Consider the following 25,394-nt stretch of genomic DNA (forward strand, 5'->3'; position numbering starts at 1 on the left):
TGAGGCTGTGCAGTTCAGCTTGTGTCTGTCGTGTCCATCTTCTCGGCACCTAATAAATGGAAACTTTAACACCTTTATGGTGTGGACTGGGGAGCAGAGGGGGGGTGCAGTGGAGATGGGTCAGATCCCGTTACTGTCTATGGGAGCTGGTCTCAAATCCAAGGCAGGAGAGGAGAGCATAAGTTGTGATGGTTGGACTGTCAGGGAGGTGGGATTTATGCCGCGAAGGCAGCAGCACCTTCAGATGATCTGGGAAAGGAGAGGGATGCTGCTGGAAGAGTCTGACCTCAGGACAGGGGTTCCATTAAAAGCACTTGTGGCAGTGACCTGTTGTGTGCTGGCTTAGAATCACAGGGTTAGAAAGGACCACAAGGGTCATCTAGTCTAACCCCCTGCCAAGATGCAGGATTTGTTATGTCTAAACCAGGGATCGGCAACCTTTGGCACGCGGCCAGTCAGGGAAATCCGCTGGCGGGCCGGGACGGTTTGTTTCCCTGCAGTGTCCGAAGGTTTGGCTGATCGCAGCTCCCACTGGCCACGGTTCGCTGTTCCAGGCCAATGGGGGCTGCGGGAAGCAGCGGCCAGCACATCCCTCAGCCCACACTGCTTCCCGCAGCCCCCATTGGCCTGGAACAGCGAACCACGGCCAGTGGGAGCCGCGATCGGCTGAACCTGCAGAGGCTCCAGGCAAACAAACCATCCCGACCCCCCAGCAGAGTTCCCTGATGGGCCGCGTGCCAAAGGTTGCTGATCCCTGGTTTAAACCATCCCAGACAGAGGGCTAGCCAGCTTCCTTTTGAAAACCTCCAATGATGGAGCTTCCACGCATCTGTTCCACTGTCCTACTGTTCTCGCTGGTAGGAACTTTTTCTGAGCGACCTTCAGTGACAGGGAGGCGATGTTGGAAGAATACAGGGGAAAGCCACAGAGGGGAAAAGAATAGGATCTGGAAACAAGAAAGGCCCATAGGCTGCTTCTGGCCCTGTGCAAATGTGTGCATGACACTGAATTATACTGCATCTGTCAGCTCCAGTGTAGGTATCGATGTAAAGTTCTAAGCCATCCAGTCTGTGAGGTGGCCCCTGTAGGGACGTCCCCTCCAAGGAGTGAGTCCACCACAGGGAAGGCACGTGTTGCACTAGTATGGGGAGGCGTGCACTGTGGCCAAATCGGGTCCAGCATGAAAGAACCATAATGGCAAAGAACTTTTGCTGCAGCAGTAAGGAAAATCAGGCTGGCCAAAGGGCCATCTTTGTACTGTCTGAGCCCCTCCATGCCTGCTGGGCTGATGCCAAATGGCTGGCAAGGAATTTAATCTAGTCCAGCAGAGAGGGAAAATAAGTAGCAACTGCAGAGTGGTGGGCCGCCTGGCTCAGGGATGTTCTCTGTGAGACTCTTAGGGATTGCCCCAAAGTGGGATTTCTCTCTGTTGGTTGGAATTTCCCCCATCCATCTTCAAGAGAAGGCAGAGTTGGCATTCATGGCCATCTGTAGCATGGCGAAAAGGACCAGCCAGTGAGTGACTGCTGGGGCTTTTGTTAGGATTTAGTTGGACATCAGGCCAAGCCCCACGGTTCAGAGTGTGATAGGGTGAGAGGTTTTGGTTGGTTCCATTATAAACACAGGGCCCAGATGTAACACTGGGATCTGGGCTGGGATCGTGCAGTCGATGGTGTTGGGAGTCAGGGTTTTGCTCCATGCAATCCCTAGTTTTACTGTGCTTGTGGTTTACTGCAAGGGGTCTGCTTGTGGGGACTGGCTGTTCAGAATGACTAGGACCCTCAGGCTGGCAAACAGCTTATACGAGAACCAGCCCTATTTTTTGCCCAGACTCCAAATGGATCATTACTTGAGATGGACAGTCAGTACTACCCTTCACTTGCTATGCTCTATATTTCCCGGGTTTGGCCCAGGGCTGGGAGCAGAAGAGCCTAAATATGGCAAGAAAGCCTCTCCGTGTAACATTCCTAGGCCAGCTTTACAAACGCAGGTTGTTCAGATATTTCAGAGAAGTATCTGAGCTTATTTGGTAGCCTAATGTTCGGAGACTTGGTTCTAGATACCGCACCAAAGGGCTTTCGGATGAGAACAGCTTTCAGCAGGTGCTGGAGTTAGACTGAAGAGACGTATAATTTAAATATTCACACAGAGCAGCCTGATTCACTTCCTGGCCATGACCTTTCTTACCTCAGGTGCATTAAATAAGGAGCCTTCTAAGCATTGGTATTCAGTGGTCAATAGTGAGATTTGGTTATGCAAAGTCCTAAGCCTATAAGAAAAACTATCACTTCCCTCCTGCACCCCTTTCCTGTCATTCCCTTGCACTGGCTGCCATCTGCCCTACAATGTGGACCCCATATCAGAGAAGGCAACTTTTAGATACCACGGAGACCTTCGTTAAACCCCCTCTGTTTCTTTTCTGTGTGTGTTTAGGTTATAAAACGGTGGAGTGTTTCTTCTGGTGGAAGTGATAAAACTAACGTTAGCGTAAGTCTGCCTTTCTGCTTTGCATCAGAGAGCTTTGCAGACAAGTCCCAACCCCGCCATGACGCATGACTCCAAACACATTCCCTCACCGGTAGAAAACTCCTCAGCTTTTGGACACAAACGAGATCACAAGCATCCTGGAATGCCTCGTAACCTCCATAGTACCATGGAGGAGAAGGGACAGCTAGTGGGTCTTCTTGCATTGCTAAAGTTTTGATTTCATTCTCCCTAAGCACCCCCCCAATGGATGGCTGTCTAGTCTTGCCTTGACTATCTCCAGCAATGGCAATTTTCCAACCCCTCCAGGCAGCATGTTTCATTGCCAGGTTTCATCTCCTAGTTATGAAGCTTCTCCTAATCCTTCCATGACTTGTTTTGAATTCGAGTGACAGTCCCCCTTTTGGTCCATTGAGCCACTTCGTACCGGTCTGAAAATGATTAGCCCGTCATCGCATCTGGCTGGATTCTCTCAAATGAACCATTTTGCAACCACTATCTGATCTGCAGAAAGAGCTGGGAGGAACTGGCTTTGGGTCTCACAGGTGGGGCTTGGGAAGGTGTCCTGGGAATGCAGCCATCACAAGTGGGAATAGCTCCTGAAATGGAGAATGTATCTGAAACCTGAAGACACGGTGGGTGGGGTAATCTCTTTTATTGAACCCACTTCTGTTGCTGAGAGAGACAAGCTGTCGCTCTTCTTCAAATGTGGGCCAAAACCCAAAGGCATTTATTTAGGCTAGGTCTACACTACCCGCCTGAATCGGCGGGTAGAAATCGATCTCTCGGGCATCGAATTATCACGTCTCATCGGGACGCAACAATCGATCCCCGAATCGACGCTCTTACTCCACCAGCGGAGGTGGGAGTAAGCGCCATCGACGGGGAGCCGCGGAGGTCGATTTTGCCGCTGTCCTCACAACGGGGTAAGTCGGCTCCGATAGGTCGAATTCAGCTACACTATTCGTGTAGCTGAATTTGCGTATCTTAAATCGACCCCCCCTCCCGTAGTGAAGACCTGCCCATAGATAATCTAACCCTGACTAGTCGGGATAGGAAAGTCCAGTTTGTAGTAGCAGCGTTAACCACAATTATTTCTATGCCTCCCACAGAGCTTTGCTAATACTAAATTAATCCTGTGTCTCAGAGACCAATTAAATTGCCTAGTTCAAGACCAGGGTGGAATCGTCCCCTGCGGTATATTATCTATGTACTTCTTCATCTGTTTATTTCAGTTTATGAAAACCTGCCCAGCCAGTGCTGTGGGCACATGTCCAGCAGTTTATGATAGAAACTACATCACCCAATAGGACTAATTTTCAAAACATAAGGACAACACTCTCCAAACTCCATCTGCATTTAAAGCAAGGATTTCCCATTACTTCCGCCCAAGTACTGCAGCTAAAATAAAAGGGTCTTACATGTCTGGGCTCTGATGAACCAATCAGGGATGTAAATTTCACTGCCAAAGAGATGATAAAGTATACTACTAGAGGGCTCTTAAATCTAGCGGACAAAGACATAACAAGATGTCGTGGCTGGAATTTGGAGTCAGCAAAGTTCAAGTTGAAGTAAGGATCCAGATTTTTAACACAGAGAGTAATTAACTCTTGGAACAGCTTCCCAAGGGATGTGGTAAATTCACCCTCTCTTGGAGTCTTCAGATCAAGATTGAACATGTCACTAAAAGATCCAGAAGTTATTGGACTGGATGCAGGAATCCCTGGATGAGGTTCTCTGGCCTGTGTTATCCAGGAGGTCAGACTAGATGACCATAATGGCCCTTCTGGTCTTCAAATCTATTAATCTCATCTCCAAGAAGCATCTGCCTTCAATCCCTTCATGAGTAAACTGGGGAGAATTTTAGCTCAGGGCCCTGAGAGGATGCTGCCTGTCATGCTAGCAGTGGGGAAGGGGGTTCTCTGAAGTAACCAGGACCCAAATCATTTAAGGATTCATAGGATGTAACCAAGAAAGCACAGGTCACAGAGTGAAGGTGTAACACTCTCCCTGCGAGCAAAGGGAAGCGGTGGGAGCTTCCTGAGCAAACACAAACGATTAAAAGCACTCTTGGCCACTGCTGCCATCTGGGCATCCAACCGGCCGTTGGCTTGCAAAAAATGGGCACATTCCCTCAACAGAGGCAGCTGATATCACCTTCTCCCAATTGCGTCAGTCTTCCCCCTCCGATCTGGGTGAAGACTCAGCCAGCTTGCCCTCACTCCCAGCCAAAGGGATCCTACAGTGTCCCTCTAGGGCAATTTAAGATCACTTTGTGCTGCTCTGGCTGTACTGGGGGGTTGGTTTATTACTGGCTCAGATGATCGAATAGCCAGCGTCACTCTGCGTCCCTCCCGTTGGGTCATTCTTTGGCTGATACGAATTGTTGCCCAGATCCTGTCTGCTAAAAAAAAAAACAAGTTAAGCCACTGGAAACCTTGTTGCTAATGTATTTCTCTATTCAAATGCTAATCAGTGCCTGATGATTACAGACTATGGGCCAGATAGACGACAACCCCTCCCTCAAGCTCTGTCTCTCTCCAGCCAAGAGCTGGGAACGTTAAAGCAGGGATGGTAGAGAGCCACGTAGAGCCGCTCTGTAAGCTGCTCCTGCTGGTAAATTAGTCAGAGGTTCTAAGTAAGGCTTTTACTGGGTGTTGTCGGAAGCCGACACACTCTGCAAGAGCATAGTATAAAAGATGAGCCTTTACAGGTTTCAAGGTAAGGGTCTCCTTGCTCAGTGCCTGCTTTGAAAGCGATGAAAGTGATTCCCCTGCAGTTCCTCTCCCTGGGCGTTCTTTGATCCGGCACCATCGGGAGAGTTTGAGTCACACAAAAGTCCTCTCTCTCAGTGTCTAGTTTTGCAGCTTGTTCTTTACTTTTGTCGAGACCAGCAAATGCGATTCCAAAAGGAGCTGTGTAAAATTCCGTGGATTCCTTGTGCCGGAGGTTCTTGGACACCTTTTATTTTAGCTCTCAAGGGGTGTGAGCCCGCCTGGGCCTTGGTCGGAGTTTTGGATTTGAACAAAGTCCAATGTTCAAAGGGCCAGTCTATCAGGGAGGGGAGGGATAGCTCAGTGGTTTGAGCATTGGCCTGTTAAACCCAGGGTTGTGAGTTCAATCCTTGAGAGGGCCATTTAGGGAACTGGGGTTAAGGAAAAAAAAAAAAGGACTGGGGACGGGCCCTGCTTTGAGCAGGGGGTTGGACTAGATGATCTCCTGATGTCCCTGCTATTCTATGATAAAGTCTAAAATGGACATGTTTTGAGCCAGAAATGGGCTGACAGTCACTTAGGGTATGTCTACGCCATGTTTTGGAGCCTGCAGAAGCGAGCCTCCGAGCCTGGGTTGACAGACTTGAGCTAGCAGGACTCGCTCTAGTGCACTAAAAATAGCTGTATAGACAGTGCTTTGAAGAGGAGTTCGGACTGGAGCTCAGGCTATGAAGCCTAGCTCAGCTCAAGCAAAACTTCAAAGCACTGTCTACATAGCTCTTTTTAGAACGCTAGCTCAGGCTCCGCTAGTAACCTGAGTCTGTCCACCTGGACTGGGAGGCTCGCTGCTGCAGGCTTCAAAACACTGTGTAGATATACATGTAGAGGCCCCAGACTCAGCCCAGAATTCAGCGCCAGGCTCATCCCAAAACCTGGCCTCCTCTTGCCCCAATTTCTGGCCTTTCGCTCATTCCGATATCCAACCCCAAGCTCACCTCAAAACCCAGCCCTACTCTCATTCTGAGGCCTGGTCTGGCTCTCGGTGACATATATGTACTGCTTATGAACTTTCTGCAAGCCTGGGTCAAGTTTTATGTTTGTAACTGTGACGGGGCGCGACTCACCACTGCGGCTGTCCCGGGGACTGGCTCTGCTAGCCCGTGCGCCCTCTTCTGGTGACGTCTCGCCACCGTCACTTCTGCTCCTGGACCCGTGTCGTTCTAAGGACCACGGCATCCTCTTCAGGACACAGCCCTCCAGCTGTGCCAAACTCTGTGCTCCCCCCTTCCGGGGGAATGTACCACAGTGCGACGCTCCAGCCACTTTCTCAGTGGCGAGTGGAGGTGAGAGGGGGACCCGCTCCCCCCCCACTACTCCAGATCCCGGCCCAGGGAACCTGTAGATGGCAGCCATGTGCTGCATCCCCTCCAACCTCTGCGTACCTTTCTCTGGGCTGCTTCCCCACAGACTCAGCACCTTCTCTGCCCTTATCTCAGGGCTTCAGCATGCCAGTTTTAGCAGTCAGCCAGGAGCTCCCTCCCCTGATCCTGCCCAGCACTGCTCTTTCCAAGGGGCTAGCTTTCCTCCTCCTCCTCCTGCAAGGCAGCCGATCCTCCCTTCTTGAGCTCCTGGAAGCAACTGTATCTGCTATGCCCTGCAGCTCTTTTTATATGGGCCTGCCAGGCCCTGATTGGCTGTTCCTCTGAGCCCTTCTCTGATTGAATGCCTCTTGCGCAGTCTCCCTAAGGCTCTACTAACCCCTTAGAGCCCAGTGTGGGGCAGGCACCCCACCACAGAAACAAATTGAGGGGCAGGGATAGCTCAGTGGTTTGAGCATTGGCCTGCTAAACCCAGAGTTGTGAGTTTAATCCTTGAGGGGGCCACTTAGGGATCTGGGGCAAAATCAGTACTTGGTCCTGCTAGTGAAGGCAGGGGGCTGGACTTGATGACTTTTCAAGGTCCCTTCCAGTTCTAGGAGATAGGATATCTCCATTAATGTTTTTTTATTATAAATTCTGAAACCAGGCATAAAAGCTTTGCCCAGCTCTAGCCTTGACCCCCAGCAGGACCCCGACAGAGGGTGTTCTTAAGTAGAGCTGAGTGAAAAATTGATTTTTTTGATTCAGTGGCCAAACCAGAAAAATTGTGGGAGGGGGGAAGAATTTCTTTCAGATTGAATGAAAAGTTTTGTTAAACCTGAAATGAGTTTTTATGTATTTATTTTTCATTTGGCTTATTTTTTTTTAGGGTCGGGAGTCGGGGGAGGGGTATCCTTTTTTGTTTAGTTGCTTTTGCAAATAATCTAGCAAAATTTTGAAATGAAACATCATTATGAAACCAAAAGTTGAACTATGTGGCTTAGAAAGTGTTGAAACAAAATGTTTTGTGTTAATTTTGTCTCTTTTGGGCCAAAACTATTCACTGAATTTGACCCAAATTCACAAGCGGTTTTGGTTAACCTGAATCTGTGTATTAGGACAAGTGAATAATTCATCTGAAAAATTTCAGCTGTTCCTGAGATGGCTATGCCCTGGCCTCTTGTGGTCTTCTCCAGACATGGCTTGATCCGGCCACTTTGCCACCAGTTCCTCCTGCTCAACCACCAGGAGACTGTACCAATTTCACTGGTGCTTTCATTGACATATCCCAGAGTGGCAGGAAGAAATGATTGTAAATCACACCTCCAGGCTGCAAGGGGCAAGGGTCTGGATGGGGGAATCCTGTTATGGACAAGGTGGAGGAGCTCTGCTTTGTGTCTCTATATCCTCTGCTAGAAATGTGGCTCTGAGCTGGAGGTTTGCACCATCAGAAATGTACCATATGGTTCCGAGGCTCATCAAAGGCTCTTCGGGAGAAACTCCCCTCTCTCCCTTCTCCCCACTGCCAGCCTGAGCTTTCGAAAGGCTTTTCAGATCTTCCCAAAGAACATACTGATGTAGGTAATTAGTAGTCTAGGCCATGTGTCCGCCTGGCATATCCCAGTGCATGTCAGAGCTAATTCACTCATTTGCTGGCTACCCTTTTTTTTGGTTAGCTGGCTTGGTAGCTGGAGATGTTGCTTCAGGGGGGGGGGAAATTCAGCCAGAACAGAGTGCACAGTTGTGGGCTGAGCATTCAGGGCTACAAGGCCAGTCTCTGGGTTGAGTTTGGAAAATAGAGATTCTGCTCCTAGGAACCCAGTTCTAATCACTGTGAGTCCCTCAGCAGGGGCCCCCCACTCCCAGGCAGGACGTCCCTGCGGCATTACATGTGTAATGCTCTCTGCACTTTTTCAAGGCTTTGATGAAACGATAATTAGCAACGGTTAAAAGGAAAATTAGAGTGTCTTTTACAGGGAACGCTACATAAAGTGTAATAATTGCTACAATAAATTCTGTTATGAAAATTGCAGAGAAACTTAATTAATTCAGTCGTAAAATATCTCTAAGCTGTCCAATGTCCCATATACCATCCATCAGCAACCCTGCACCCCACGTAGCTCATCTGCTACCCACCATCCCGTATACCTTCCATCAGCTACTCTGATGCCCATATACCATCCCTGGACTATCATCAACAACAGACCTTATCATGCACCTTACATGGTTTTCAGAAGTTCGGGGTGCAGCCCCTGCCTATTCTCCCCCAACCTATCATACAGCAGGTGCCTTTTTAAAGAGAAGAAGCTGAGTTATCGAGTTGGTGGAGCAAAGGTGCAGTGGCCCAGAGGATTCTGGGTACTAATTCTGGCTGAGCCATTGACTTCCTGTGTAACATTGGGGCATGTAAACTGGATCCAAATATTTTCAGTTGAAGTCAAGGGGGGCCTGCAAGTGCTCAGCACTTAAACCCAGGGTGTCTGAGGGTGGGCACCCATGAAACTGAAGCCCCCGAAATCAGAGGGCACCCTGGAAAATTTGGGCCTTGCGCTGTTAGTGCTTCTGTCAAACACAGCTGTGCAACATAGTGAAAACCCAGACAGCTTGCTAGGAACAGGTGCGGCATCACCAAGCTATGCAGGTAGATGAAATACTAACCAAAACAATGAGGAGAGGGTTCCCATTGCTCCGTCAGAGCCCTGGCTCCTTATTGCTGGTGTGCCTCTTAGTGCTGGCGCATCAGGGTTTGCTGCTCGGTATTCTAGACTCCCTTTCCTTCCTTAACGATGGGCCAAGAGCATCAACGCTGCCTCCCTTTCTTTGGGTGTCTCCCCAGCCCTGGGATCTGGGCTGCAGTGAGCCTGGTAGGTTATATTACATGCAGTTGAAGAGGAAGCAGCCATAGAGCTTGCTGGGAAATGGATTTTCCATCCCATGAAACATTTTGAGATTTAAAAAATAGTTCAGCCCAAATTGGGGAAAACGCCCAACGTTTTCAATTGTTTGATGAGAAAAAAAATCTGGAAAAAAACTAATTTTGGGTCAATTGACCCATTTTGTTTCTCTAAAGTTGAAACATTCAGCTTTGATGTCACCCCTTTTTATATTTTTATAAGAAATAAAGTAAATTTAGAAATAAAATTAATTTAGGAAAAAATCAAAAGGCTTTGATTCAAAGGGATTTCATTGCTTTCAAACAAATTTTCATTGAAATTGAAACAGTTTCACAAAAATGTTCAGCTTTGTCAAACAGCTGAAGTCATTGGGAGCTATTGGGTACTCAGCACTTTTGAAAATCAAGCCACTTATTGACGTGCCAAAATATGATCTTAGGAGCGTAACCTTGGGCACCCATTTTTAAATACCCTGGCCTATCATCGTTCATTTATATGGTACTTTTCATGCCAAAGCTATTGACCAACTCATTGATAAACTCTGTGTTACATATAGGAATAATTTCAGCTATCATTGAAATGTCTTCCCTTCCGGCATGGAAAGTGGTAGTTGTTTTAAGAGCAACACAACAGTTTAGGGCAGGAAGTAAGTTCTAGGACACGTCATGAAAGACAAACTTGCATGCAAGCTCATCTGACTACTGCCAGTTGTGCTGGGGAGGTTTCACGAAGTGGGCATGGGTGAGACATACCAAAGAAGATCAGAGTGGCAAAGGGCTACAGTCTGAGTTGGATGGGTCTCAGTCCAGTTCCAAAAAATAACAAGCAACTTTGGGCCTCTTTGTTGGACATCTCTGCAGAGAGAGGCCCCAGAATTGAAAGGGCCAAGTAGAATATATTCTGGCTGGATTTTCAAAGCCACCTAAAGGATCCGGAGAGGCCCCAGTGGAGCATCCAAATCTCTGACATACCATTGACAACCTTAACCTGTATTCTCAGCCCAGAGGAAGTCCCTCAAGAACAGAACGGATGCACATGGGAGAAGCTTGCGCTGCTCCGCAGTCTCTTGAGTGGTTAGAGGATATCATTCTCTGCGGCTGTCAATTAACCCCCATTCACAAGCGCTAAAATCATCAGCCCACCCAATTAATCCAGCCATTTTAAGATTAATAACTAAAATGAAAGCCCTCAGCAAATGAGTGAGACTTTAAACAAAGCAGGTGGAATCCTGGCCCCACTGAAGTCAATGGGATTTTACCATTGACTCCACTAGGGCCAGGACATCACCCACTGGTCTCTACTTCCACCAGACCAGCCGAGCATGTCGGGGGAGACAAGAGAGCTGAGGCATCGGTACAGTCGTTCCCCCTCCCAGAGGTTACAGAAGCACAGGCAGACACTGCGAAGGTCTACGGCCTGCCTCCTGCCACGCACTCACCAGGTGTCATGCCAGCGTTGGGCCGCTCTGTGAAAGAAATCCGCTCCGCCAAGCTGTCACCAGCCGGGAGAGGATACAGGTTTTTATTTCCTAGGAGCAACAAGCCCATGGACTGTGTCAGGCCACAGTAACGATCCCATCTTTTTGAATTATTGGCAGTACAGCCCCTCTGCACTTTCTGTTTCTCTTTACGCATCTTCCTGGCTCTCCCTGAGGCCTTCGACCTGGGGCCAGCGCCAGAGCAGTTTGCAGTGGGATCACGCAATTCTCTTCTCAGGTTTTTCTTTGCTGTGGATCGGTGGGTCTTTCCTCCTGCTCAGAAACTCCGCGAAGACATTACAACGCTAAGTATCAGTGGCTGTCTTATGTAAGCAGCTCAAGTGGTCCCAGGGACTCAGAGACCCAATTTTAATAATTTCCACATGAAGGAGAGACGAAAAAGGACATGGAACTAACCACGGAACCCCATTGGTCTTTTTGCGAAGAGCAAGGGATGTTTGAGCCCCAGCATCTGGGCTACTGGTCAACTCAGCTAAGCGTGTTCAGCCTACTAAATTCATCTGGAAGATCCAGTTGGAGACGATATTCTTCTGCACTGTGCATATTACACTGTTGAGCAGCGTGGCCCACCTCAAAGGCAGCTGTGTCAGCGACAGGAGCCGTGCTACTTATATTTAGTGTATTTGAATGTTTTTTGTGTTTTAGGGGGGGAGGGAGAGCTCAGTGGTTTGCACATTGGCCTGCTAAATGCAGGGTTCTGAGTGCAATCCTCAAGGGGGCCACTTAGGGATCTGGGGCAAAAATCAGTACTTGGTCCTGCTAGTGAAGGCTGGGGGTTGGACTCAATGACCTTTCAAGGTCTCTTCCAGTTCTATGAGATAGGTATATCTCCATATATTTTTTATGTGATTTGGGGCGGAGTTGACATGCATGCGGGCTGGCTACCTCTGTCTGGCCACACAAACAGGACAGGAAAGGCAAGCTTCCCCTGGCTGCTCCTCTCCCTGGCCTCTGAAAACCACACTTTAAATGCTGGCTTGCATCACCTGTTCAGATGACTTGGCTGGGTCTCAGGATAGTTCTCATGTCCCTAGAGCACGTCACGCTGATTGGCTTGTTCAGGTTCCGGTGCTCAGAAGACACCCAGCACAGGAATGGCTGGGACCGTTACAAGTCAAGCTTAAAGCATATTGGAAGAACTGAGTTGTTGGGGGCCAGGCCTGGAGTAGAGTACTGGGGGGTGCTACAGGTCAAGACTGAGGTTCATTGGCAAAGCTCTTGAGCTTGTGTGGGAGGGCAAGTTTAAAATAACAGGGTCCTGCTGCTGAAGGTGGCCTTAAAGAATAACCAAATCAAAGGAGCTCTTTCCATTGCAAGAAGGGAGGGGAGTTCCCGACTACATTGACGTGTACCCATCCAACCATCTGTGCCCCTTTCTGTGAAGTATCATAGATGTGGACTTGGTTTGCACTGAAATCAGTGGCTTGTGGTACTACAATGTATTGTGAGATCTTGTCTTTGGACTACTGGTTATACACTGACACGGTGCCTAGCAGCTCACCACTGAGACACATTCACCTAGTTCTTTCCCACTGAGTTCAGGTGCTGTTTGAAGCAGTGCATGGGAGATAAGTTCGAGCATGGCACAATTACGTACTAAGGGCCAGGTTCTGATCTCAGTTACACTAGTGCAAGGAAAGCGTAACAACAGCGCTTTCAACTGAGTTACTCTGGATTTACACTGCTGTAGCCCAAGTAAGCTTGTAGTACTTGTACAGCAGTGCCTGTCATGCCAGGATTTCAGTACACGGGTGAAATGAATCGCAGACAGTTCAAGTGTTCAAGAAATATGAATTCCAACTGGACCGGGTGCAGAGAAGGGCTGAGAGGATGATCGGGAAATGGAGAGCCTGGTTTGTGAGAAGAGACTGGAGGATCTTGGCTTCTTTAGCCTAGCAAAACAAAGGCTGAGAGAGGATCTGGTTGCTCCCTGTAAATACGGGGGAGAAGAGCTATTTAAGCTACAGGACAGTGTCAGCACAAGAACAAATGGGGATGATCGGGCTAAGCGTAAATTTCGGATGGAAATTAGAAGAAGGATTCTAAGCACTAGAGGAGTGGGGTTCTAGAACAGCCTCCCAGTGGGAGCAAGAAACCTAACTAGTTGGAAGGTCCAGCTTGCTAGGTTAACGAAGGGGGTTATCTGACAATAGCAATAGCAGGGGACTGGACTCCAGTCCCCGGGAGGTCCCTTCCCACTTTAAATTTGAAAGTGTCTTGATAGTCATGGTGGAGTGAGGAGTAGAACCCATGGCAGGTGGCTAGCTTAGATAGACAGACAGAGCTCTAAGCTTTTGAAATGTGGCTCTCCCCACAATGTCACGCACAGGAAATACACTAAAACACCACAGTTCAGTGTGTGGATATGATTCTTCCAATCGATACCTCTGAATAACCACACAAGGACTAAAGGGTGGATCTGGGTGCATGTGACCTGCATGTACATCTTCTTGCCTTCTCCCCTGTTTTTCTTCCTCCTCATAACCTGAATCGTCTTTTCTTTTTGTCCACATCTCTTCCAGACCAAACCCCACATCTCTGCAAACCACCCGTGACAGGTGGTTTGCAGAGAACTTCATGCTGCTATTGTGTCTGGGAGAACCCATTTTATTCTAATGTTTGGGTGCTTTGTAGGGATCATAAAGCGTGAAAAGCATCCCTGTTAAAAAGGGAAAAGTGGGGGAAGCTTCATGGAACGCCAATTGAAACTATTATCTATGCATGTGTTTTCATTCACACGTGAGATAAATGTCTATCAGGGATGGTCTAGACAGTATTTGGTCCAGCCATGTGGGCAGGGGACTGGACTCGATGACCTCTTGAAGTCCCTTCCAGTCCTAGAGTCTATGAATCTATGAGAATGAGAACACACCACAGATTATGAAACCCCTGACAACCTCTATAAAATATACTAGAGCATTCCACAATATGTTTGCAGAAACTTCAAAATGCCATTCCTGGGTCGATTGCAATGGTGTCACACTGGCGTAAAGTTGCACTGACATAGTGGTGGAACAAGCCCCAGAAGCATCATTTGGAGTCAGTGGAAAAACTACTATTGATTTCAGTTTTGCAGAATTGAGCCTTTAATCATCACAGGTATCATCAGTAAAAGAAGCAATTACATTTATGAGATGTTTATTGGGTGTGGATTTAGTTCTAGATATATAGAGATGGACTGTGGCCCTTTAAATAAAACTGGTGAAAAAATGATTTTTATGCAAAAATTTCTATGAAAAATAAAACTAAATAATTTTCTTCTAAATTTTCCATGGAAATGTTTGATTATTTTTTGGTGGAAATTCAAATACTGAAAATATTCATCTGAAAACTGAAATATTTTGGTGTTCAGTATTTTGTGGAAAAACTGAAATTTTCCATGGCAAGCAGCCATTTTGCACAAAACAAACTCTTGTTTATTTGAAAAACTAATTTTCTTTCAAGAAAGAATTGTGATAGAAAATCTTCGCTTAGCCCTATCTTTAAAAAAGACAGAAGAAGAAATCTAGTGTGTGATGGGTAGTGTTTGCAGGACTGGCAGTAACTTTCTTTTTTTCCTTTTTCTCTGTCTTTCTTTCCTTTGCTTTATAGCAAGAAAAACAGCAGACACCAAACAAGAGACCCTGGGAAGGAATCAGGAAGGTCCACTCGCCACCATCATGGGTTAAAAAGGACATGGAACCTTTACCACAATCTCCCTTAGAACTAAAAACTGTAGAGTGGGAGAAAACAGGTGCCACCATCCCTCTGGTGGGACAAGACATTATTGACCTGCAGACAGAGGTCTGAGCAGAAAGGAAAAAAGGGACTTTTTTTTCTGGAAAAACAAACAAAACAAACAAAATTTTAAAAGATGATTAAATTCAATTGAAAGCGAGTGAGGAAGAGTGTTTGGTTTCTTTTGAAACCTTTGGTAAAAAGAAGTAACTTTTGTATTGTTCTCAGCAGAGAAGGGGAATATTACTTTATAGAACTTAGTAGCAGTAGGTACAGAACAACGCGATCTTCCCTGGGTAGGCCCAAAGAGGACATGAGCCTGTAAAAGTAAAAGAAGGGGGAATGGGTGGGGAGGGTGGGGAACAAAGTCAACACGACACTTTAGTGGCGAGAGGATGACGAGGAGCCATCGCCAGTATGTTGAGTCTTCCTGCTCTGGAACTGGGAGCAACGAAAGGGCACTGAGAGCAAATATGGTGGCAGAAGGGCCAAGAGGATTGGGGTTGTCTTGGGGGGAAAAAGGAGCAGGGATTAATTCAGTGGGAACCCAGCCAGGATGCTGGCTGGCCAAAGGCTCCCGGGGAAAGCTCAGCATTGGCTGGTCTATGATGTCCCATTGCATGGCGGTGGGAGTGAGAGAGACATATCCTGCTCACTTCTGTCCCCCCGGCCCAGCTTTTTGGAGAAAAAGGGAACTGGAGTTACCAAGCTGTTGCATCCTGTGATCAAGAAGACCACCACACTCCAATCTGAAAAATTAGGTTCTCAGCCATGGATCTACACAAGCCAGCTCAGAGGATGCTGTTGGGGAGAGGCCAGATATAGTGGTTGCAGCATATGGCTAGCAAGAGTGGCGTGGTGGGTATTTCCCCCCGTCCCTCTGCAGAGGACTTCCTGAACTCTCTGAAGAGCGGGACATGCAGAGTGGGAAGAGACCTTCTCTTAAGTCAACAACAAACCCATTCATGTCGTCTCCAGATAGAGACGTTAAAAAACCAACAAAAGAATGTAGATCATTTCATTGACTGTTAAAAACAAAGAGATAAACTCAACGTGAACCTTGCTTAAAGGTTCACATGGCCTCATTGTCTTTTCCTTTTTTTTGTTTTGTTTTGTTTTGAGACTCGACCTATTTCCAGCCACCTCCCCTGGAAGCCACAGTGACCTGCTTATGTACCTGGAGACGTTCAGTATACGGAGAATATTGCCGTAGGACATTGAGACAAACTGATAAATGAGTAACATACACTTGGAAAAAAATCTATTTTTTCTTCTTCTTTTCTTTTCTTCAATAAAAACAGAACTTGAAACCCGAGACCTTTCCTTTCTTTGGCTCTTGTCATTTCAAATATCTTTCCGTAGCTTGGTTCCATGCACATGCGGGGCAAGGATGTCACTTTCCAAACGTTGAGTGGGAGTCCCCTGTGGAAAGATTGGGATGGTGAGGAACACTCAGGCCCTTGTGTGCAGTAGGTTGGAATGTTCTGTTTTATTGTATTCAAGTCACTGGCTGGTTATTCTCCTTACACGCCACCCTGTCTTCACTACTTCACAGAGCTGGGAAACAGGTTTCTGGTGCTAGTGGAAGGAAAGGAAATGGGTAGAGCTGGACCAAAACGGGGACATTTTTTCATCAAAAATTGTGCATCAATGTATTTTTCATGAAAAAAGTTCATTAACATTTTTACACACAAAAAAGTCAAATGGTTTTTGCACAAAACATTTTTGTCCCCCCAGAAAGTTGTCCAAATTTTTTCATCTGAACATTTGAAACAAAATAATTTCCATCAGCATTTTTCCATGATCAAATGTTGTTGTTTTATTATGAAAGACTTTAATCAGAAGTCCTCACGTAACATAATTTTCACCAATTCTTTTTCACCACAACATTTGTTTCATCAAAAATTTTCATCTCACTTTTTATCAATTTCCACCAGCTCTAGAAATGGCTATCGCTAAGCACCTAATTGTGAAACATCACATTGAGCCCAAACAGCAGCTAATCTAGATCAGGGTTTGATTTATGTGTGTGTATGTGTGTGTGTTTCTTTTTTTAGGAAAAAGCTAAAGACGGGAACAAAATTTAAAACAATCAATGAAAACAAATTGTGCTCCCCCCGCCGACAGCGGTTGCTTGATATGCAAGCATTTTTTAAATTTAATTTCAGGCCACACGGTTTAGTTTTTTTTAAAGTATAATGGCATTTATCTTGTCATTAGCTGTATAATATTAAAAATAAAATAAAATTTTAAAAAAATTAGAAAATCCAAATAGTAAAAAAAAAAATTACTTATAAAAACTGTGATGTAATTGTCAGATTTTAGATTATTCTATGAAACAGGAAAGCACAAAGGCCTCTCATAAATGCCGGGTTGTAGAATATTGTAATTATTATAATTACACATAATGAATTTTAGCATACAAATATCTTTCTACTGTGTTTTAATTCTTTTTTCCCCTTCGCTACCCAACCAATCTCCCCTCCCTCCTTCTTCCAAACCTTTCCCACCTGCTCCTCTCATTCCAGCCAAGCTGCAGGACATTAACAGTGTTATGTAATTACAGAGATAAATGTTTGTTTAATAACTGTTGATATTCTACTTTTTCTGCTGAGTTTCTCTGGTTAATACTGTTTTCTCCTCACCCTTCTCTGCCCCTCCCATTTTCACCTCCCTTATTTCTGTGTTCGTCAGTTTTTTCTGTACAGTTTTCAGAGCACAAATGAATGTGTCTTATTTCTAATAAAAAACGTGTAAACTCTAGTCATGTCTTCTTTTTAAAGGCCCGCTTCCACATCTTGTACCAAGGGCATCTGGCAGATGAGGGTTAGGCATGTACTGATGACCAGCAGAGAGTTGCAAGGATAAATCCTGCTGTTCTTTCACAGGCAAAACTCCGCTGGGTTCCCAATGTAGTTTAGAATTGTGGAATTTCACCTATAGACAGTAAGGGCCAAAGAGTTTGCTTTGCTCAACCAGTTTAACCACCTCTAGCACCTACCCTCTGTGGGACAATGTCCCATGTTCTCCCACTGATGGCTTCTTCCTAAATATCTTGCAATATGTTGCCTCAACCATGTCTCCTAGGAATAAAAGCCACTGCCCAGTTGCTATTACCATTAAGAGCATTATCCTAGTGTTTAGCTTGAACTTTTCCTTCCTTAACTTCCAGCTATTGCGCCTCATCCTACCATCTTCAAAGACATTGGAAATTTCCATTTTTTCACGCCGAGCGTATGGTCCCCTCAAGGGTCTTTATGAACTAAGGACACATCAATCCAGCTGGAGTTAGCATGTGGCACAATGGTACTGGCCATTGATAACATCAGTATTCCAATGGCACCGTTATTGGCAGATAGTGGGAAGAGTGCCAGGATGATGTCCCAAGGTGGCTCAAGTGTGAGACTGTCCATGCTTAAAGGTATAAAGACTGCAGCGCTACAATGGGAAGGCTTAGTGCTGATTCCTTTCTTATTGCCACAGCCCTACCACTGAACCGCTGTCTGTCTAGTCACTGAAGGGGCAGCACCGAACAAACGTGGAGAGTGTCCCGTCCACCGCTTGAAGGGGGTAGTTGCCATGCAGGGACCCAACTATGATGGCTAAAGTTAGGGAAGGGGATAAAGACACCAACCCATCTAAGGCAAAAATGGACAGGTTTATTAAGTCCCAGCTTGACAAAGTCTTGGCCAGAATGATTTAGTTGGTGTTGGTCCTGCTTTGAGCAGGGGATTGGACTAGATGACCTCCTGAGGTCTCTTCCAACCCTGATATTCTACGATTCTATGATTTAGTTCCTTGAGTTTTGGGGATTCTCTTCCAATGGGGAAACTTGCTCTTTTCCCTCTGACTCCATGATCCGAAGGCAACTGATAGGGTTTAGGTTTGGAGACAGGGTGACGGGCGGGTCAGGAGATTGGGAGCAGCCAAGCTGGAACAAGTCTGAATCAAAGCCCTAGAGATGTGTGACGCTGTGTCCTATGTGACAAATGCTAATAGCTAATGACAAACGCTAATAATGTTGGCTGGCTGTTTGGGGGCCTGCACAGGATGAACTGGAGTCTCAGGCCAGTTCTTAGTGCCACTTTCCACCTTCAACTCCCTCCACAAACAAACCAACGCGGACACTAGCCCTTCTCCATTAACACTAATTATCCCATTCACTGGCATTCTCATCACAAAGGGTGAATAGGCCATGGAGACTAAAACCGTCTCTCATGCCTACAGATGCCCTCCAGCACAATGTTGAGGAATATTAGCACCATGAAGAAACCTTCCACTGAAGCCAGCTGTGCTGTATTGATTTTGTAGATAGAGGACATCTTTCTTGATAGCTACTGGGACACACTTGATAGAAATCCCAACTAAACAGAGGGCCCTATTGTGCTAGGGCTGTACAAACCCATCAGAAGAGGCTGGTCTTGCCCCAACAATTGTATAATCTAAACAAAGAGAAGGTGGGAAAGGGAAACATAGGCAGTCTTGCCTGAGGTACAGAGGAGAGCTTGGAAGAGATTGCAGATCTCCTGAGGCCTTATTTAGTGTCCGATCCACTAGGACATGCTGCCTCCCACTAAGGAGGGAATGAGGGAACATACACTGCCACTCTGGCCAAATGATCCTAAATACTGCCATGAAATTTCAGAAGATCTGCTGCGGGTTCTTACTCCGAAGAGGAATCGGAAACACTTCTTCGGGTCCTGCGAAATCTTGTGGTCACCATTACTTACTGGAAATGGGTAGAGGGACCACAGCCTGAGTTGTGGTAAAGACTAAGCTCTGACTTTTGTCTGTTTAGCTGTGCAATGCTTCAGGGGCAGAAGTGCTCTTTCTGGAGTGATTATGGTGAGGGTGGCAGCTAAGTATGAAGAGAGCGCTGCAGGGCCTGAGTCTTGGAAGTGGCCAGCCACTAGCGAATGGAGGCCAAACAAGGATCATTAGAAGAAGGTCAGTTTAATAGCTTTGATTAAACCCTAGGCTGATGGCACGGTTAACCATGATGGGAACAAAATGCTAGGGAATTCTCTACCTCAGCCCCTTTACCTTAGAGATCCTGACATGTAAGGGCAGGAGGGTATGCTGCAGTTTGGTACGTGAGTGTCAGGTTAAGTGGGGAAGAGATGGGGGGAATGTACCTCCTGAAGGGAGCAGAATAAACTGTAATTTACACGGCTTAGACTCACTTGTGCATTTGGGCCAGGGATTTTACTGCCCATCTCTTTCTGTCTTCTGCAACTCCCCTATGCAATTGGCTGCATAGCGGAGGTGGGCAGAGTTCTGATCACAGTTATTTTTGAGTGGAGGAGGCTGGGAGTGTTTCTCACGGCCCCTCATGTCCCCAAAAAGAGGAGGGGATGGACGAGCACGGTCCATTGGTGGGAGTTTTCTATTGCTCTCTGGTCAAACACAGAAAAAGCAAATCACTTGTGAAATAAGCACTCAAAGGTGGGGCCAGGAATACATGTGCGCGCGGGTGAACATACACACTTTAGGCTAGGTCTACACTACCCGCCTGAATCGGCGGGTAGAAATTGACCTCTCGGGGATCGATTTATCACGTCCCGTCGGGACGCGACAATCGATCCCCGAATCGACGCTCTTACTCCACCAGCGGAGGTGGTAGTAAGCGCCGTCGACAGGAAGCCGCAGAAGTCAATTTTGCCGCCGTCCTCACAGCGGGGTAAGTCGGCTGCGATACGTCGAATTCAGCTACGCTATTCATGTAGCTGAATTTGCGTATCTTAAATCGACTCCCCCCTGTAGTGTAGATGTACCCTTAGACTAACACGGGCTCCAGAAAACACCTTAAACGTGAAGGTGTCTTCTTAAAATTGAGAAGAACATCAACTCCGAGGGAGGTGCAGTGTCCAGGTAACGCCCAGTTAAGACAGACCGTCTTTGCACTGGCTTTCAGAATTGGCTGGCCACATGAATGATCAGTCAACAGCACAGTATCCTGTTGGAAAGGAAACTCTGGGAAATCTCTCATCGCTGGACGAGAGCAGACCTATTGGCTCCATTTGGAATAATATCTTTGTTATACTATCAGAAGAAAACTTTGTACGCTTAAATAGCAAACGATAGGCAGAAGGGCTAAACCCAGCATCACTACGACAGGGGTATCCAGGGCTGGGTTAAACTGGGCAGGAGTCATGGAAAAAAGCAATACCAAAGAAATGATTGATTGTTGAACAGGGGCATGTGCCTCCTGGTGATTTACTCTTCTCTGTGTAACCCAGGCCCACCTGAACTTTGCAAGACTGAGATCCACTTCGCAGTGGCCATGCTTAGTATGTATATATGCATAGTATTTTTGATCCCGACTGTATGTATTCAGTCATACTAATGCTTAATGACAGAATGTATTCCATCCATAGAGTTCAGAGCACTTTATATATTAGCCTCATTTTACTGATGGGGAACTTAAGGCCCAGAGAAGGGATTTGCCTAATGTCTAATAGCAGGTGAGTGACAGAGCTGGAGATAGAACCCAGGCGTCCTGGAGGCCACTGGACCATGCTGCAAGGTATAATGGTGGTTTATCCTATTTTTCTTGATAGGCACATTTGGAGTGAGTAATTGATCGAGTTCATTAGCAAGCAAACCTGCAACTGATCCGCTTCGTTCTCTTCTTCCAGTTCATTTCAAGGCGTAGGTAGCTGCAGGCTTAATTAAGGGCTTGCAAACTGGGGTATGAATCTCCCCCGCCCCAGCCTGCCGCACGCTAACTCTGTGTGGACCTTGCTCCTGTTTCCAAGTGGGGTAGTTCAAAGCACATGGTGGGACTTCTAGTGAACGGCACCAGGGTCCACAGTGCATGGCAGGCTAGGGGGACGTCGATTTATACCCCAGATCACTGCAAACCCAGGATATGTCTATACTGCCATCAGACACCCTTGCTGGTCCGTGTCGGTTGATTTGGGCTGGTGGAGATCAGACCATGGGGCCAATAAATTGCAGTATAGACGTTTGGGCTGGAGCCCACATTCTGGGCCCCGCACCACTCATGGGGTCCCAGAGCCTGGTTCTAGCTCACTTCTAAACGTCAGCACTGCAGTTTGATAGCCCTGCAGCCCGAGCCCCACAAGCCCGGGCCAGCTGACACCGTCCAGTTGCAGGTGTTTTATTGCAGTGTAGCATTCCCCTAGACAAGCTCTAAGACTCCATGGACCACTTTTGGGCTTCACTCCTCCCACCCGCCACTGGCTTAACAGGTTTATAATTAAAATCTGAACTGTAGCCTCAGAGCCTGAGCCAGTATTCTCTGAAGTCATTGGGAGTCTCTCTGTATATCAGTGCGTTCGAGGGCACCCTGCTCTTTTTCCCAGCTGAAGCTCTGGCCTTGTAAAACCACAACAAAGGATCAGAGTTTGGGTTCAGGTGGAGATTCTGGCTAACCGACTCGGGCTGGTTCTTCCTCTGGGTGAAGAGCTTCGTCTATTTGTGCTGGCCCTTCAATTGCCGACATTAGTCCGAACCGTGCGGTATGGACCAAATTCTGACTTTATCTGCTCTGGTGGCAACCCGGAGTAACTCCGCCCGAGTCCCTGGACTGCTGCCAGATTTATGCTGAGGTAAGCCAAAGCTCAGGTTAGCCCTGTGTAGGGTGACCACACAGCAAATGTGAAAAATCGGGACGGGGGTGAGGGGTAATAGGAGCCTATATAAGAAAAAGACCCCAAAATCGGGACTGTCCCTATAAAATCGGGACATCTGGTCACCCTAGCCCTGTGCATTTTGCTGGTAAGTAACACTGTGAAATTGACAAGGCCAAGATCCCTCAGACTTTATCAGCTCACTCCTGCCCCAAAGCAGGGGAAAGGCCCGTGGATCTCCCATAGTGCCTTTTAGACTGGGTTGCTGATGCGAAAGGTTAAATCAGGGCAGCTGGGCCAACCTATTTCAATCATGCGGATAAGGGAGGCTGTTCATTAACAATCATTCATTTTACTCTCCTGGCCAGGTTTTTTCTCTTTGGATTCAGCAAGTGAGGCGTTAACTTCTGAGCATTTAGCTTCCAGTCTTGAATATATGCTGCGGAGAACCTGGCTGCGGCAAGTAGTAAGCAGAGGAGGGAGAAAGAAGAGCCCCGATCCTGTCCTGGCTCATTTTCCCTCCTTTGAGCGTCCCTGGAAGAAGTCAGCCTCCCCCAGGAAGCCAACCTTGCAGCTTGGCTAGACAAATAGAAAAGCCTTCAAAGTGGTTCTCAGCAGACAGCCCGGAGAGGGGTCTTAGAGTTCCACTGAGCTCCAGCCCAGGTACCGACTGCGCTCAGAGCCTTCCAGGGAACGTCTGTGCATTGGCCCGCTAAACCCAGCGTTGTGAGTTCAATCCTGGAGGGGGCCATTTAGGGATCTGGGGCAAAAATTCGTCCTGCTAGTGAAGGCAGGGGACTGGACTCGATGACCTTTCAAGGTCCCTTCCAGTTCTATGAGATAGGTATATCTCCATATTACAAGGGTTCATGCTGAAGCACTGCTGTGTTAACCTAGCTTTTCATACCACAGCTGCGATGTTTAAAGACAAGATGCTCAGGATAATTCTCTGGCCCGTGCTATACGGGAGGTCAGACTACATGATCATAATGGCTCATTTTAGCCTCAAAATCTACACATCCTTACGAGGGTAAAACGCTCAGGGACAAAAACTGAGCAGTCTGTGACTGTGCAGTTTGGCAGATAAATGCCAAACCTCCTCATTAGCATGGCAAGTATCACGAGGAGGGTAGCTGTTAACATCTGATGGCCCTTCGGTGGCCCATGGGCAATGAATTGGGTTGGCTTGACTCATTTCCTAACCGCCTTGTTGCTAACCCCAGCCCAGCGCCTGAGGACTGAATGGGCCAGGGAGACGGAACTGCCTGCTCTAATCCCAGAGGAGAATGCAGAGAGGGTGGTGTTGGGACGCTTGCACTGCAAATCTGCCCTGTAGGTACACAGAGGATTCTAGTCTCTAGGGCAATTAACCTGGCATTTTTGATTATCACCAAATTCAGCAACGTTATTATAAGCGGGGTCTGAATGAGCTCACCCCTGACATCTAGTGACACAAGGAGCAGACAGTATTTGCACAGATACACCCTCTCTGCCTGGTTGATCTGCAGACAGAGCTGCTTTGCCAAAGTGATCAGTTTTGGCTAGTGTTGGGTTACAAATCGCTACAGTTTGGATTTTAATTACTTTATAAACCTGTTAAGCCAGTGGCGGGTTGGAAGAGGATCCATAGTGAAGCCCCAAAGTGGTCCGTGGAGTCTTAGGGCTTGTCTAGGGGAGCACTAAGGATAGGTCTACACTGCAACAAACACCTGCAGCTGGCGGGTGTCGGCTGGCCCGGGCTTGTAGGGCTCGGGCTGCAGGACTATCAAACTGCAGTGTTGACATTTAGAAGCGGGCTAGAACCAGGCTCTGAGATCCCATGAGTGGTGAGGGGCCCAGAACGCGGGCTCCAGCCCAAGCCTCTACACTGCAATTTTATTGGCCTTACGGCCTGATCTCCACCAACCCAAATCAACCGACACGGACCAGCGCGGATGCTTGATGGCAGCGTAGACATATCCTTTGCCTAAAGAGTAATTGAAGCCATTGAATTCTTCCCTGCCCAAGTGTTTGAAGAGCTGGTTGGACTCAACTGTGAGTCTTTGTTTCTCTTCAGTGCTGGGCAGAGCTGCAATCACTGATGATGATGCAGTCTAGAGGGTAAGCCTTAAGGTGTGTTGTGGTAAAAGAAAACAAAGAGGCAGCCGTGCAGATGTTCCTTAAAATTGCTGGGAGCTGAAATCACCGAGCGCTGGGCTAAGTGGGGGAACATCAGAATGTGGCATTGCAGACGTGGGCGTGAGCGGCAGCCAAGCTAGCCACAGCAAGTGGCACACAGAGGTGGAGATAATAACGATGACAGCAGCCGTGAGCTAGTTGCGGGCGCGGTGAGGCCGACCCACATGAAGGCACCTCTGAGCTCTGGGTCTCTGCTAACCAAGGACAACCAAGTGTGAGTGGGGTGCAGTGGAGGGAAATGGGCATGCTGTGTCGTAAGGGACATTCTTTCATCGGACTTTTACGCCACACGGTGGGAAACTGAGGCAAAGGACAATGCCCGATGGTGTGTGGGGTGGGTGTTTGCTTATGGTTATATGCTTTCGAATCGTGGTGGTTGGTAGGGTGACCAGACAGCAAATGTGAAAAATCGGGATGGGGGTGGGGGGTAATAGGAGCCTATATAAGAAAAAGACCCCAAAATCGGGACTGTCCCTATAAAATTGGGACATCTGGTCACCCTAGTTGTAGTATTTTCCTAGATTAAGCCTGGATTCCCTTTCTCTGTTAATAAAAGTTGTTTTTTGTTAAACCCAGACTCCCTGCTTGCAAATGGGGAAGGATTGCCTCAGAGAGGTTCCCAGGGGTGGTGTGTAGTTTCCCCAAGTTACTGGCTGCGGGCTTGAGCTGGTTCTGATTTGTATGGTGAAGAGGAACCCCTAGATACTGACCCCAGCCCTTGTGACTGCTGACACCACCTGGCAGAAGGGTTACGTTATTAATGCACAAAAGACAGCAAGAGTCCCAGCTCAGAAAAAATGCCAGTGTCTGTTGGGAGAGAACTTTCATTGCAGAAAGAAGCAGAACCAGATTCCTGTCCCCCCAAACTAGGAAGAAACTCACCGGGGAGCAAAAACTCTGGTGTTTTTTTTAATTCCAGAGTAAAGCTGAAGAGCAGCAAAGATTTGGGCCCGCCA

At 47.3% G+C, this 25,394-nt stretch overlaps 1 protein-coding gene across 1 annotated transcript in view; it reads left to right on the forward strand.

Moving 5' to 3' along the window:
- Window positions 1-15,980, forward strand: part of ADGRB1 (adhesion G protein-coupled receptor B1) — a gene marked incomplete in the record, with an annotated part of 371,095 nt that extends 355,115 nt beyond the window's left edge. The window contains 1 exon segment of the mRNA XM_034763711.1: window positions 14,540-15,980. Coding sequence (XP_034619602.1) covers window positions 14,540-14,737 — 198 coding nt within the window.
- Between the last annotated feature and the right edge of the window lie 9,414 nt (window positions 15,981-25,394).

This window comes from Trachemys scripta, chromosome 2 (assembly GCF_013100865.1).
Source record: "Trachemys scripta elegans isolate TJP31775 chromosome 2, CAS_Tse_1.0, whole genome shotgun sequence".
NCBI classification, from domain to species: Eukaryota; Metazoa; Chordata; order Testudines; family Emydidae; genus Trachemys; species Trachemys scripta.